This window comes from Cimex lectularius, unplaced genomic scaffold (assembly GCF_000648675.2).
Source record: "Cimex lectularius strain Harlan isolate CLEC.00 unplaced genomic scaffold, Clec_2.1 scaffold103, whole genome shotgun sequence".
NCBI classification, from domain to species: domain Eukaryota; kingdom Metazoa; phylum Arthropoda; class Insecta; order Hemiptera; family Cimicidae; genus Cimex; species Cimex lectularius.
Genome location: NW_019392691.1, coordinates 423,953 through 440,346, shown reverse-complemented (window position 1 = coordinate 440,346; position 16,394 = coordinate 423,953). Strand labels below are relative to the sequence as shown.

Genomic DNA, 16,394 nt, shown 5'->3' with positions numbered 1-16,394 from the left:
TCTTTATCGTGCCAACGTTTCGATCTTTTATTGAGATCATCTTCAGGGCTCAAAGTACGGCACTCTCAACACGACACGCAAGGATGGCACAATTACACAGAAGACAAACACTTTGAGCCCTGAAGATGATCTCAATAAAAGATCGAAACGTTGGCACGATAAAGAAAATGTTTTTCTGAAACCTACATCACACCCGACCGCATCTCACGATATCTGAATAACTATCGATTAACGGTCACTAATCTCTACACATTTCTTGAAAAATATCAGACACTCTGAAATAACAAAAACAGATCACTAGGTAAAGGGATTTTGTTAAAGCCTTAAATCCTTCAATCTCAAATATTGATTAAAGGAACAGGGTAAATGAATACTTAAAATTCACGGGAATAACAAACCATCGAGCTTCACCTTTAACATTATACAGTAGTCAATTAAGAATGGACGAGAGACATTCACTCAAATTGGCTGTTATAGTATAAATGACTACTCAAACAACTTCTGTTAGCGGTGGATCAAATCTTTTTCTTCTTGTAATCCATTAATCACTAATCGTTTTACATATACCGGCGTTTTTATACTTTTTTGGCTATCGAAGTTAGTTTTCCTCATTTGATTCAGAACGTAAAAACAGGGAAATAATCCCACTTCCGCTTGAAACATCAATCAATTCTGCGCAATTGATGGCTATTAAAATGGCACTAATGCCTATTTCCTTGACCAACATTTCACTATTGGTGATTTGTACAGACAATTTCAATTGTTATACACAAATTGGAAAATAAAAAGTCATATGTATATGTGTGTATGTGTGTGTGGGTGTGTGTGTGAGTGTATGTTTTATATATATATATTATTCGTTACTATTATAAAAATAATTATCGCCTTAAATGCAGAAGGCCATAAAATACCATTTGCGTGGATTAAAAGAAATTTTGGCATCACGGAAATGAAGAAGCAGATAAATTAGTCATAAACATGGAAAAAAACAATTAGCAAAACCGCGAGAGTGGTTAGCATGTCTCACTCTTCGCTCGAGGACCCGAGGTCGTGGGTTCGATTCCCGACTCGAGCACCGGGACGGATCGCGATATCTGAGGTAAAATAAAAATCTACAAAATGTACTTCACTAAAAAATGGAAATTTTGGGCAAAGTTTCGTCTTTAGGTAACAATATAAAAGGCTACAAACAATTTGGAAATATTTTAATTTTGAACCCACTATTTAACATTTTATGAAAACACATAATTTTTTTTTACTCTTAACTTTAACATAAACAAAAATTAACTTTACTATCTCTAAATGTCGTACTTATTTCGTATACAGTATTTTTTGTATTTGTTATTAAATTTCCTACATAATAAATTTTATAGTATTTTAGTTTGTATATTATAAATAAATCGCTCAGAAATACTCCAGAGTTTCACTGAGCATTTTATCTCATTTTGTAAGTGACATATCGGACTAACTGCTGTAAAAAATCTGAAGCAATTCTTTCCCGCATCAAAAATTTTAATTAAAATAATATTTCAATTTTCGTTTGCAACCGCTAATTATTAATGTTATGCAAGCCAATACTCTGATTACAATCTCATACTGTCTTCGATCAATGTACAAAAAAAGACAGTGAACCTATTGCAGAAGATTTTAGGGGTATTCAGGATCTTTGTGCTAACCCTGTTAAGTCTGTTAGGTCCTGTTAGATCGAGAAAAATGATGACGTAGACTTGTAAGAATCGGCTAGTTAGCATTGCTCGATCAAATAGGCCAGAGCCAATGTTACGTGTTAAAAATGTAGTCACTTTGCTATCCGTTAGGGCGTAAGTAACCAACATGGCAGCCTTGAATTTAAAAGCTGTTTTTTGTTTACACGTATTTTCTTAATTAAATCAGACCAATACATTTCTTTTGTTAATTTCTGAACTGTCCTTATACTCTCATTCATGATAAATACATCCTATAAACTTGTAGGCTGTTGGACGTTAGGATACAAGTTAGATATGTTGGCTCGAATTGAAGCGTGTCTTTGTTAGTATTTTCCAGTGCATAGATAGTATTTTGAATGAAAGAGTTGATTAATTTGCCTTTTTTATTAACTTCTGGCATCTCACAATTTAACACAATACAAAACCATAACAAACTACAACAATCCTTCAAGGACTGTTATAGCTTTATTTTTGGTTCTACCAATCGCCACGCGCAGCATTGCGGAAAAATTTCAACCAGATCTGTCCCATTTAACTTTCTTGGAATTGTCAACATTAGCTTACAACCACTATTTAGTTGAAGCTGCAATACTTTTTCATAAAACACGTTTGATTCGGGGCAGGTTATGTTGGGATTTTTTTTACCTTAGTTAATCCAAGATGCCATCTACAAAATTGGATAAAAAGCTGAAACTTAGCGGAACTTTCGAGTAACTGAAAAGCTCGTTTGTGACCCGTTTTCTCGGAAAGTACTCACATGATTTAAATGAAACCTTTTCCAAAATATTCATAGTCGTTTATTGTACATGAACATCAGATAGAATGGGATTGTGAACTTATGAGGTATGAATGTTAATAATTAGCGATCGTAGGCAAAAATTTAAATATTATTTTCTTTAAAACTTTGGATACGGGACAGATCTGGTTGAGATTTTTTTATCGTAATAAGTCCCAATATGGCACCTACAAAATGAGATAACAACTGGGTAGATCTCAAGGGGGGGGGTTAATTTTGAGTAGTCGATTTAAATTTGATTCGTTAGAATTTACAAAAAATTGGTATATACTAAATACACAATATTTTAAGATAACCAATTTAATTTTTTGTTGTAACAAAACAAAACAAATATTATAATGTGTTTTTGTAAAATGTTCAAAATAAAATATTTTCAACCTTGTTTGTAGCCCTGATATTGTATCCTAAAGAATAAATTTGGCTCTAAATTTCGATATTTTGAAAGGGGGTTCGATTATTTTGCCTGATTACTAAAATACCGCGATCCGGTCCACTAAGCCTCGTCCGTGAAATTTCTGACCCGTCCCCCTCACCCAAAAATATTGCTGATATATCACAACTCTGGTTAATATGATAATCATAAGGCAAATTTAAATAATTTTAATTAACTCGATCCAAACCGTTCATCTTAGTATCTCATAGATTTTAGAACTTAGTGTGGAACTTTACACTATTAGAAATATACAATTGACTGGCAACAATCATACATACACTGTTTCGGATAAAAAAAAACCTTTTTTCTCTCATAACAATCCTTGGTTTAAAATCCTTCGCTTGACTAGATAAGAATGTAGCATTATCCATAGAATTCGAACGGATCATATCCTATGTGGAGAACAGCTCCATAAAAACGGCCAAAGATCTAATCCGAACTGAATCATGTATGGTAACGAGATCTACACAATGTATTGCTAGTCTGAAAAAAAAACAAAAAACTGAGGAGTGTTTACACACTACCGGACAGCAAGCTCCTCTGCTGGATCCAAACACTTTATCTCATAATAAATATTTAATTGTTACTTAATGTTAGTATATTTATGTAGTTCATGGGTGTATAATTTTGTTTTAATGCGAAATAAAAAAAAATGGAATACTCGACAGCTGACTTTTTTAATCTCAATCTTTGTTGTTTTGATTAGTAAACAATAAAACAGTTCATTTCCCTCTTAATTGTGCTAGAATTGTCTTGGAAGTCGCCAAGTAAAAATAAATATTCCGAAAATTAGTAACCCAAAGGACCAGAAAACAATGAGATATTTTTTTTAATGTATGTTAATTTTGTTCTTTTCCGATAAAATAACATAATACCCGAAAAAAAAAATCTGTTGATTTTCCCTAAAATTTGTACTTGTATTTTTGTGTGTAAACAAATCAACATTAATTGATTAATATTCATTAATTAATTATTAATATTCACATAATTAATATTCCTTTTTAACACCCAAAAAACCCGTGAATACAAATTCTGAATATTCTCAAAAAGTTCACCTTCCTGCCTCCGAGTTTTGTCGGCAATCGCAAAAATTGTGATTGGTGCATTTTTATGTTGAAACGATTCTATCGATCTAAGGAACTCAGAACCTCATAAACTACACCAATGAATGGCACAAAGCGTAAATAAACTACAATAGGGGATTGATTAAAAACTTATTTGAGTTTTTGTTGATTTCACACTTATTTTATTAACCTGAAACGCCATAAAATCCCAATATTGTTGGCATAGTCTATAAATAAAAATGTTCAGCATTCCAACGGTCGTATTAACGTTGAATTTGGAAAAAATAAACAGGGGTTATGAATTTCAACCGGATATGGAACAACAGGGGCACCTGGGAAAAACAAATGACCCACGCGAATCCAGCCCCATAATGTCTATTTTAGTGTAACATAAAAATTCATTTATGGACTTTAAAAAGTGCTTAAAACGAATCCGATAAATTGTAGACAAGTTTCCTTCATGAAACTTAAAAAGTAATTATTGTTTTTGTTTCAAACATTGGCAAGTTTTCCAAAAATAAATTCGGAATTATGATTATATAAATAAATTGTAAGGAAAAACTTTTACAAAAACTTCTTAATGCATGCATAACAAATTTAAAAATAGAAAAAAAACTAAAGATGAATGTTTTCATATTCGACTCAAATTCGTTTCAAAATAACGACTTACGGACAAAATTAACACATGTTCCAATGAAATTAGTTCATTTTTTATTCCACTAATTAGAATTACCAAAAAAAGTTTCGTTAAAATCAGTGATCTCGCGTTCATAGCCTAGCCTTGTTAGTATAACCTTTAAAAAAGGCTATGAAGTTCAACTGACAAAAAAACCTACAAAATAAATTTCAATTTGAATGTATTGTACACCCAAAAGTACCTAAAGCTTAAAACTCTTATTAGAATTTTAGAAAGAGTACGATTAAAAAAAGCATTTTTTTCTTCATACTTAAAAGAAGAAATTCAGAAACATGCACGTGTCAGTATTATTTTTTGATCTAGGCTTGTCGATTGGCATCCTACCACGTGTTAATGATTAATCTGTGTAATTAATTAAACGCAGATTGTTTTATTTTAATGATATTAATTAGTGGAATAAAAAATTATCTAATTTCATTGGGAACATGTGATAATTTTATCCGTAAGTCGTTATGTTGAAACGAAATTGAGTCGAATATAAAAACGTTAATCTTTAGTTTTTTAAATCGAAATTGACGTTTAAACCTGAAAATTCAAATCGAAAACTGTTTTAATCCTCGGTAAAAGGGACGAGGAGATGGCAAAGTTGAACCAATTTTCTACAGGCTGCAATCCAATCACACCCCGGCCAATTATTAACACATTTACTTTTTACATATTGACTCTTGAATAATTAAAAAACTTACGTAATGTGCAAAGCGATCATGTCGTGCAGTTGGAAATGACGCGAAACGAAAATAAACCGTCGTGTCTAAAGTACACAACGGAGGTCGAAACTGCCGAAACTGGCACTGGACAGCTGACGCGACTTAACGGCGGAGGCTTTGCTTATTATTTTCCCGCCAAACGGGTTAACCGAGGAGTAATTTATGAATATGGAAATTCCTTCTTTTTTTTCCGTGACAAACATCTTTTTTCAAAAATTTGCCGCTCATTTTAAATATTACGCAACATCAATACACTAAAAATCAAGCTTCTAATTTCTGTAATAATTAAAATATTCCTAACTAATTTTTTCCTACCAATTTCACTAAATTACTATGAAAAATGTACTGTTAATTAATAACATTGTTTTGTTATAAAGAACATTCAATATTTTTACATGCAAAGATTAACTAAATAAATTTTATGGTTCACCGCTGAAATTACTTTTACAGATAATTACTAGTTACATTGTGAGATTTGTTCTTGAAATCTGAAAGGTAATGACTAGTAGTTTGATCGTTCCTGTTATTTTGGTCCGCCTAGTCTCGCTTTTTCTCTATCGGGCCGTTTCGCAATTACCCTGAACATTTTCTATAAATTACAAATATACAAATATTTATAAATAATCAGTGCTGGTCGTTTTTACAAATTTCAAGAAAAAATGTCACAAAAATTAACAAGTGTTACAACTATTAAACAAAAAAGCGAAACTGTGCGGACAAGAATGTTCGGAAACAACTGCACTATGTAATTATAAGTAAACGTTTCCTTGAATTATGTTATAACTTACCATCAGCTTGTATTTATCTCAGGAAGAGGAATGCAAAATGTGGTCACGCCGATAATACAAAACAATAAATAAATTTTATGATTAACTGCTGAAATTCTTTTTATAGGTATGGAATTATTAATTATGTAGTGAGATTTCTTGTTGAGATGTGTAAGGTAATGAACCTGTAGTTCGGTCGTTCCTGTTATTTTGGTCCGCCTAGTCTCGCGGTTTTTTCGGTCGAATACATTTCGGATTTTCACCATATTCCGCCCTGGTTTTTGTACAAATTTCAAGAAAAAATCTCATATAAAAAGCGAAACTATGCGGACCAGAATGTTCGGAAACGACTGCACTTTGTAATTATACGTAAAAGTTTTCATAAATAGCACTACAGTTTTATATCAGCTCGTATTTGCTTAGGTAGCCGAATGCAAAACCCCGAGAACTGTAGTCTCTAGTGAACTCCCGGAAACAAATGGAAGGGAAGAAACGAAAGCCGTATAAGAAAATGTGGCTAGGTCTCACTGACCTCATTGATCAACCGGTTTACGAAATAAATATTATGATTCACCGCTAAAAGTCTGAAACTCTTTTTGCTGGCACGTAATTACATTGTGATATTGAGGTCTGTGAGTGATAGACCTGTAGTTTGGCCGTTCCCTGTTCTTCTGGTCCGGCTAGTCTCGCTTTTTGTCTATCGGGCACGTTTCGCAACATCGCTATCTTCAGTGCTGGTCGTTTGTAGAAATTTTAAGAAAAAAATCTAACAATAAATTACAACTATTAAACAAAAACAGCGAGAACCAGAATGTTCGGAAAGGACCACAATTTGCAATTACACTTGACTGTTTCTATAAATTACACCACAGTTTTAGCCCGTATTTGCTCTTAGTATTTTCTATTAGTAGCCATACCGAGAACTGGAGTCTCTACCTAACTCCAGGACACCCGGATGGAAGGAAAAAAAAAAGAAGCTAGGATTCACCAACGTTACACAGTGGGTTAACTAAATGAATTTTATGATTAACCACTGAAACACTTTTTACTGGCATATTATATTTTTAGATTTCTTCTTGACATATTTGAAGTATTGTAATTAACTTATAGTATGGTCGTTCCTTAATCTGGTCCGCCTAGTCTTGTTGTTTTTAACTGCCAGACGAGTTTCGATATTGCGTCAGTTTCAGTGGTGTATTTTTTTGTATGCTTATTTTGTCATCTTCCGCGCTTGTTTTTGGTACAAATCTTACGAAAAAATCTCACTATAAATTAACGAAATTAAACCGTCTTGTCAAAAGTAAAAACGTAGATAGGAACCGCTCGACTGGCACGGGACAGCTGACGCGAGGCTTTGCTAATTATTTCCCAGCCAAAATGAGTCAACCGAGAAGTGATTTATGAATATCGAAATAACTTTTTTTATTTCTCTTTTTACAAAAATCAGCCATTAATTTTTTAATTCTGCACAATATCAACAGACAAAAACAATTCTGTAATAATTAGAATTGCCCCTACTATTTCTTTTTGCTAGTAATTTAACAACATTACTATGAAAAAGAGTTACCATGGCTAATTATTTCAATTAATGACATTGTTTTGACATCGGCTAAATAAATATTATGATTGACTGGTGAAATTTCACGAAACCCAGTTGGAAGGAACCGAACAAAGAAAGCCCTACAAGAAAATTATAAATTATTTTGTAGGTCACACAGATAATACAAGACGTGATACCTGATATCTGCCAAAATGAACCAGTAGTTTGGCCAGTCCATGTTATTGTGGTTCGTCTTCTTTCGCTGCTTTGGTCTGTCAGAGCGTTTCCGAATTTCGCCTAAAAAGATACTTCACAGACTAACAATAAACGTCTCAAAGGAACACTACTATGAAAAATAAAACTATTATTATTTTAATTAATTAAATAATTGACAACTTTTTTGGTATGAAAATTGTTTTGTGTGGTGTATAGTGACCTTAAGTTAATGATTATTTGGAGATCATGATATGCGGTCTGGTGTGATGTAGGTTTTAGAAAAACATTTTCTTTATCGTGGCAACGTTTCGATCTTTATTGAGATCATCTTCAGGGCCTGGGATTTATAAAAATTGTTTAAGTTATACAAATATGTCAACGATGTGAAAAAAATGAATTTATACAATGATAGAAATTTTCGGCTCAATCAAAGTGCTTGTACTCACTCAAAGTTTTTGCTTTCTGTGTAGAAATGTGTGGTGATTAGTGACCGTTAATCGAAATTTATTTAGAAATCGTGAGATGCGGTCGGTGTGATGTAGGTTTCAGAAAAACATTTTCTTTATCGTGCCAACGCTTCGATCTTTATTGAGATCATCTTCAGGGCCTGGGATTTACAAACATTGTTTACTTATTACAATTACATTTTGGATGTGGAAAAGTGAATTTATACAATGCAAAATATATTTTTTATATATTCAATCAAAGTATTTCTACTCNCTTTTATAGAATATATAAAAAATATATTTTGCATTGTATAAATTCACTTTTCCACATCCAAAATGTAATTGAAATAAGTATCTCTCGATTTCTAAATAAATTTCTTTGTAGATGTGTCATTATTGTATTTGTACACATCTACACAGAAAACAAACCCTTTGAGTGTGTACAAATACATTGATTGAGTCTGAAATGTCTAGCATTGTATACAATTTTTTCCACATCTTACATGTATTTTTATGATTTAAACCCTGTTTATAAATCCCAGGCCCTGAAGATGATCTCAATAATGATCGAAACGTTGCACGATAAATAAAATGTTTTTCTACACCTACGTCATACCAGTCCGCATCTCACTATTTCCAAATAATCATTGTAAATATTGCAGAGCATTATTACTGAATAAATTTTGTACAAATTATTAATTGTTACAAATTGTTGCTGTTACATTTTTTTTACTAAGTAATAAAATTATATATAATGAGTTCTGCGGAGTAATAGACCTGTATTTTGGTAGTTTCCTCACCCACCAGTCTCACTGTTTTGATCTGTCAGACGAGTTTCGATATTGCGTCAATTTTAGTGATGGTTTTGTGTGCGTATTTCAAGAATAAATTTCACAATTAACTTATAAGTATACAAACTACTATAAGTATACAAAGTAGCAAACTCATAAACACACATTACTATAAAAAAATAAATACATCATAGTTTTCCATCAGTTCGTATTTACTATTATTAATCTCGTATTAATTAGTTTAATAATTGACTAGTTTAAAATTAGCATAGTTTTGGTATAAATATGTCAATTATTTTATACGTGCTTACTAAAAACATTTACATTGTGAAATGTCTTGTTAAGGTCTTCAGGTTGATGAACCTGTAGTTGATCGTTTCCGGTCGTTATACTGTTTTGGTCTAATGATTTCCATAGCTTTAAATGAACACGTTTACCAGATACATTTAACGATTATTTAAGTTGAAATTCAGTTTTTCTTCTCTTCGGGTAAGGAGTGATGCCCTGTACATTGGTATTTTCCTTTAATTTGGTAGAGCCGCTGTTTTGTTCTGTCATAAGTGTTTATGCTTTTCGCGAATAGCCAAATGAGCAAACATTGGCGAATAGAACTTGATGAAAGCCAATACAACCTTGTAGCATTAACCCTCTGGAAACACAATCCCTCATACAATATTACTCGACTATGCTACCATCCCTAAAACAGACTGCGTCGGTTGAGTTCAACTATTAGGATTCACGGCTAACTTGGAACCAATACGACTGTACCGACCTAGGTTAAACCACTTACTAATCTACATCCTCTGCCTCGCATATCTAACGTGTCGACAAAAAACAAACGAACTATCTACAAGACAGTAGACAAAACCAAATTTGATGTGTACTCCATAGTCAACGCTCAAACTTTGTCTGCAACATTCACAATCATCTCAAAATCATTTTCTTTTGCGGAAAAAAATAATCCTCAACAAATTTTCTCTACCTACAAAAAATGACGCTAAAAGGCAAATCAGCCATTAACTGTTCTTATGCCAAATTATTGAGAAAATGTCAGATGAAATATTCCCAGATGAGGGAGAGAGTCAGAGCGGCTTAATTCATTTAAAGCGGATCCTTTAATCCTTACTAATCAATGAAGACAATCAGGCAGATAAAATTTAATCTTCGTACAGCTACCCTGACATATTTATTATAGATAAAGTTATAAATTTTTGTTCCGTTATCACAAGATATTATTTAAGGAAGTTTTTTCTGATAATAAAACAATAAAAATTAATAGAGGTTTTTTCTTATTTTGTGGAATCTCAGATATGTAAATGAAGAAATTTTAGAATTGAAAATAGAATAGGTGAAAAATTTCTGCGGGGTTTAGTAGGGCAGCCCGGCTCCAGTATAAACTTAATTGGCAAAAATTATTAAAGCCGTTTAGTCAGAGGAGGGTTTAGTTACCAATTAACATTAAAAGGTGTTTTGTAATTGTTTAACTAAATTTGATTGTATTTTCTAGGTTTTATGTAAGAATTGAATATGCTTTTTTGGGAGTAAACAGATGAAATTGTATTATGTTTAAGACGAAATAGTTAATAGTTTTTTAATGGTTACGTTACACAAAGCTAATTGTTCATCTGGAAATAATGATTATTACCTCAGCAATTTTTTTATCGTTTATTTATCGACAAGAACATTAAAAAATAAAACGCGGCCGTATTGATGGTTCAGGTAATTGCACATAAAAGGGAATATGGACTCACGCGATTAAAATGATACGAATAATGTCATGAATCCGACATAACGATCTTTGCTCACAACGATAAAAACCAAAATATACATTTTATAACATCAGATATGGTAAAACTCTAATGGTTAAGCGAATTACATCGATACGCAAAAATAAATATATTTTTTAAATGTCTATTTACCTGAAAAGTACATCTAAGGACGTCGTCCTGCAACATAGAATTTTTGATGAATTTTTTTATTTCGTCGGGAAAAATTTGACACGATTAGGCTTTTTTCGTGCTTTGTCCAATTTTTGATTCACCGGCATCTTCATCGTCGGAATTATGGGATTTTATTTTCTTATCCTTTATCAAATATTTTCAAAGAATTATCATTGGCAACTCTTTAGATTTGATAAGATGGTGTCCTACTGTGGAAAAGACAATTTATTTCCTACCTTTCATCTTATTATGGAGTTCCACAAAATCAAAATGGACACCATCAAAAAATTCTTTACATTTGGTTAAGCCAGTTATTCGAGCTGAATCAATCAGTCATACTATACATGTGGTCTGTAACTAAAACTTTTGAAACAAGAAAAATAACCTCTTCAACAAAAACTTCTTGAGTTTACCACGCGGCGACAGACTGGTCATTAGATATGAGACATATGTGTGATGGGAAAAAACTCAAATCAGAAGTGGACAGTCTCCCGAGTGGTACCTGAAAGAAGGCATGGCTGAGTATCATGGTAGCTATCAGAACTACGCCGCCCTGTGGTTGTTATTAAACCCACAACCTCTTCCAATTTTCATCCACCGAGAACCAAAAATCAGATGCGCTGGATTATGTGAGTATAAAGTAATTCCTGCCACCCACGAGCTAACGTCAACTAGTTGAATGAAGGGTCAGAATCACTTTACAATATTTTTTCGAAATTAATCCCAAATAAAATCACGTGGGCTATGCAGGGATTCGAACCCAGAACCGCTAGCGTGGCAAAGATGGGTTGCCGTAAGCCCTAATCATAACTATGCTGGGAATGCTTCACAGACGCGATATTCCTAGGTAAAACACACGAACGAATAATTAATTACAGCTGTAGAATGAAAAAGAAATACCTGAAGTTCTTCTACTTTATTAGGAGAGGGTTCAAAAAGTGGAAGTGGTACGGGAATGGCCATAAAAGGACTTAGCTGTGAACACCACGTAGCCGACGGCCTCACCACGACCATTTTTCAAGTTTGTTAATGAATATTTTAAACATACGTTTTTGTAAAAGGATCATTGTTTTCAACCATTCAGATTAGTGTCACCTCGATCCACAGGGGAGTGGGGTTGAGATGGGAAGTTAGTTTCCGAGTGGATCGAGGTCACGATAGCTCAAGTGGTAGAGCAGCGGCGTATCAAGTCGAAGGTCGTGGGTTCGAATCCCGCTCGTGACACTGATTTTTTTATCTCAACTAAAACCCTTAATTAATTGAATGATATTAATTGGTCAAACGGACCACGAAAAATTCAGAGTAGGTTGGTAAAAATCCCTGTCAAAATAAAAACAAGTTTAAATGCCACATCAAAAACTGTCCATAATAAAAGCTTTAAAGGTTGTAACTCGTAGGTTTAAACATAAACTAATATGAATCTTTATTTAAAAGTATCTTCAATAATAAGTAATTTATATTTTAAAAACTTAATATGCACGGTCATACAGCTCTAGTGTTGAGTCTAAGTTACTTAGTTAATTAGTTATTTTTTTATGTAAGGTCTTGGTTGAGGTAAGAAAGTAAGTGTCACGAGCGGGATTCGAACCCACGGCCTTCGGCTAAATACGCCACTGCTCGAACCACTTGAGCTATCGTCACTTCGATCCTCTCGGAATTATTAATGGATGAATTACTTAGTTAAGTTTATTTATTTAGAAACAAATTTTACTTATTCAAAACTAAAATCAGTGTAGCTAATTCAATAATAATTGCAATGAAATGTAATAAAAGATTATCGTCTTGAAGATATGTACTTGGCGGCTTTTCAACAGAGACCCGCCAAGAATACCCGACGTCCTCCACTCGGTGCATTTATTGCTTTTGTGGTCTGTACCTCATTTATGCCAAACCACTTTTGTCGTAAATGAATTGACCCAGGACAAATAGACAAAAGGTGTAGGTCATATCCATCTAAATGGCGCAGTTCTGTGGTTGCAAGATGGTTGAGGAAGAATCCACATTCAATATACCAGCCTTAAGTTTAGCCAGCTAACTTTTGAACTAATGCAATGAAGTCCTATTAATACACAGGTTTTATTCGAAATCCAGTAGTCTGTAAGAGAGAAATTATTCAACCATTCAACAAGGTTCGGTCTGCTACTAGCCAAACAATTTGATATTTAGCTTTTGTAGTGTTTATCGGGAGAGGAATATTATGTAATCTTACATAACTTTTTGTTATTTTCGCTTCATGTTCCATGTTACAATTTTTATGTATTTCTTAAAATTTAGGGTTTCATCATTCGTTAATATGTCAAGAGTGAAAATTCTTGAACACCTTCTCTTTGGTAATGACACACACACTCACTCTTACTTTACATTGCAGTGTATGCATTGCGAAGTTCAAGTTTAAGAAGTCTTTTTTTTATAAAGAAATGGTAAAAACTCATGATTTCACTAAATTACACACGATTCCAAAATTCAGCACCCTAACCGACTTAATTCACTGCTCTGAAGAACTTGATGTTGTTTTACAAACTGACACAGAAGTTATAAAATTGCAATAAGTAAATATGTTATTTACATCCATGTGAAAGTTCGTTAGATGTCAAAGCTCTAAAAATCAAATTTTTAAAAGGAAAATGTACTATAACATAACTATCATAAGGTTTAACACATTGTAAGATGAGAAGGTAATTAAATAAAGACATATTATTTTTGAATAACGAAACATCAGCTGTTAGGAATATAAACGGAGTTAGAGAAGAAAACCCTAATAGCAGACAGGAGAAGTGAATAAGGTCAAATGTTGAATGTTTTATTTGCCTCCGAGAAGCCTCCATGAAACAGCTTGAAAGAATGATGAAGGAGGATCAATACAAACCTTTCCTTGAACAATTTCTCCTTTGATGTCATTCGAAAGCAACTTTTGGTTAATCCAAGAAAACCCAATTTCAATTATTCACTTAAGAAAGAATGGTTTGTCTTAAAGGGTTAAAAAAAGAATCTTTCATAAGGTCTTTGTTTTGGAGGCATTTTATGAGTGGACCACAAAGGGGAATAGATAATCGTTGAAAGTTAACATTAGTTCATTAGATTTCTTTCAATTAATTAATCTTTATGTAAGGTATTGGTATTTACTTCAACCAATACCTTTCATAAAGTTTAATTAATTGAAAAAAGTTATTTGGTCAATCAGACCACGAAATCTACTGGATTTAATAAGTAAAATGAAGTAAATCTTCACGAAAGCTCTCCGTGGTCATTTCATTTGTCGCCGAGAATCAAATCCTCTTACACGGCATATGAAAAATGGCAAAAAGAAGGGAAAATTCGAAAGGTGGTTGGGTTGGGAAGTTGGTGTCCGAGTGGATCCAAGTCACGATAGCTCAAGTGGTAGAGAAGCGGCGCATTTAGCCAAAGGTCGTGGGTTCGAATCCCGCTCGTGACACTCGCTTTTTTATTTCAACCAATACCTTATATTAGACCAGCCCTGGTGGTGTGCCAAATAAATAACATTTAAAAGAAGCAGGTGCATATAAATATTTGTAATGTTTAATAAGCAGTAACTAATATAAATCATTTTGAACTACTTGCTTCTGCCCGGTTGTGAGCTTTCAAAGTATTTACCTTTGAAGGTGGGACTTATTGAACTAAACTACTCGAAAATGAATAAGTATATTTGTAATTTATTCTTATTCTATAAAATTTAATTTAATTAACCGAGATATTCTTGTTAGTTGGATAAAACAGTATAGAAAATACAAACCAAAAACAAACAAATATTAATTTTCATTTTTCATAACGGATTTACTTAATCTGATCATGATTATAATCATGAAGTTATAATGATGAAGTAATCATGAAGATAACTCATTTTGTAAACAAACACATTTTCTCGTCTTTTCTCCATTTTAATCCAGTTGTATTTTCTTTAACCATGGAAAGACAACGTATTAAACCACAAGTTAGCAATATTATTGTGAAAATGAATCATCGAGGTCACCGGCAAGTGAATTTCGCACAGGCAGTTGGCGTTCATCAGAGCGTGGTCTCCCGGGCCGATACCGAGACTGGAAGTGCCCATAGGGGGCCTGGTAGTGGATCTCAGCACATTACGACTCCAAGGGAGGACAGAAAAATTGTCATTGCTGCAATGCGGAACCCTTTCCATAGTGCCCGCCAAATCCTAAATGAGGTACAAGATGTTTGGGCAAAGCCTTTATCCATACAAATGATTCGTATTCGTTTGTGGGAATTTGGCCTCACATGGTATGCGCCTTTGAGTCGACCTGCAGCAACATCCCGCCACCGGTAACTCCGAAGGATATAGTACAGCGAGCGCCTAGACCTGGACCTAGAAGAGAACAAACAAATTGGAATGCTGTTATGTTTACAGATGAATCGCGTTTAAGCGTGTATAGTGATAGCAGGCGCCGATCGAGAACAAGGGATGCGTTCAATACCCCGGTTTGTGCTCCCTTTAGTGCTGTTTGGAGGAGGCGGTGTAATGGTTTGGGCTGGGATTTACACTGGAGGACGAACTGGATTCCATATTGTTGAAGGCAACCTCACCGCAGTCTGTTATGCCCAAAAAATTACCGAGGAGTCCCTCAACCCAGGGGTCTCAAAGGGAGGGATTTTCGATTACAAGATGACAAGAAAATCTGGGAATTTCCCATCCGCCTCTTACCCCATTGTCGCCAGACCTAAATTCCATTGAGCACATGTCGGGTGCGTTGCAGAGAAGGCTTTTTGATCATCATCCGCAACCAGTTGACCTACAACAATTGATTGGAGTGTTGCAACATCTATGGAGTGAAATTATGGACTTACTGACAACCTTGGTAACAGTATGCCTCACAGGTGCACAGAGGTTTTAGCAAACAGAGGACATTATGCACAGTGTTAATTGTTTAAAAAAATTATTGTGTCCAATACACACAATTATGGAATTAAAACCTTTTAGTTTATTTTTTTCAAAATCCCTTAATTAAATTTTCCTTCAGTAAAAACATAGTAATTTCTAATAAATTTTAATGAATTTAAAATTAAAATAAAGTAAAAATGTTAGGGAAAGTAAATGCAACAAAATTGCCAATATCACTATTCATTTTTGAGCAGGTTGCTTTGAAATATTGAAACAATAAAGACAAACGTTTCTATTTTTCTGGTGGATGGGTTGATGAATGGCTTTTTAAAGGTAAGTATTTTTTAAGAAAATACTGTAATTACAGAACATGAAAGGAGGTTTACAACCTATTTTCTAAACATGAATGTTATGCTAATATTATAAAAAAAAGTAGATT

General features: G+C 33.5%; 1 protein-coding gene across 8 annotated transcripts in view; it reads right to left on the bottom strand.

The window, feature by feature from the left end:
• Positions 1-5,501, bottom strand: part of LOC106670422 (protein couch potato) — a 463,537-nt gene extending 458,036 nt beyond the window's left edge. For 7 of the 8 annotated variants that reach the window (XM_014400737.1, XM_014400744.1, XM_014400738.1 and 4 more), the window contains exon 1: positions 5,383-5,487. In XM_014400737.1, the coding sequence (XP_014256223.1) occupies positions 5,383-5,402 (20 nt within the window). In that variant the 5' untranslated portion in view covers positions 5,403-5,487. Of the gene's footprint in view, positions 1-5,382 lie in introns of all 8 variants that reach the window. The other variant, XM_014400741.2, reaches the window with a different exon arrangement.
• Positions 5,502-16,394: the final 10,893 nt, after the last annotated feature.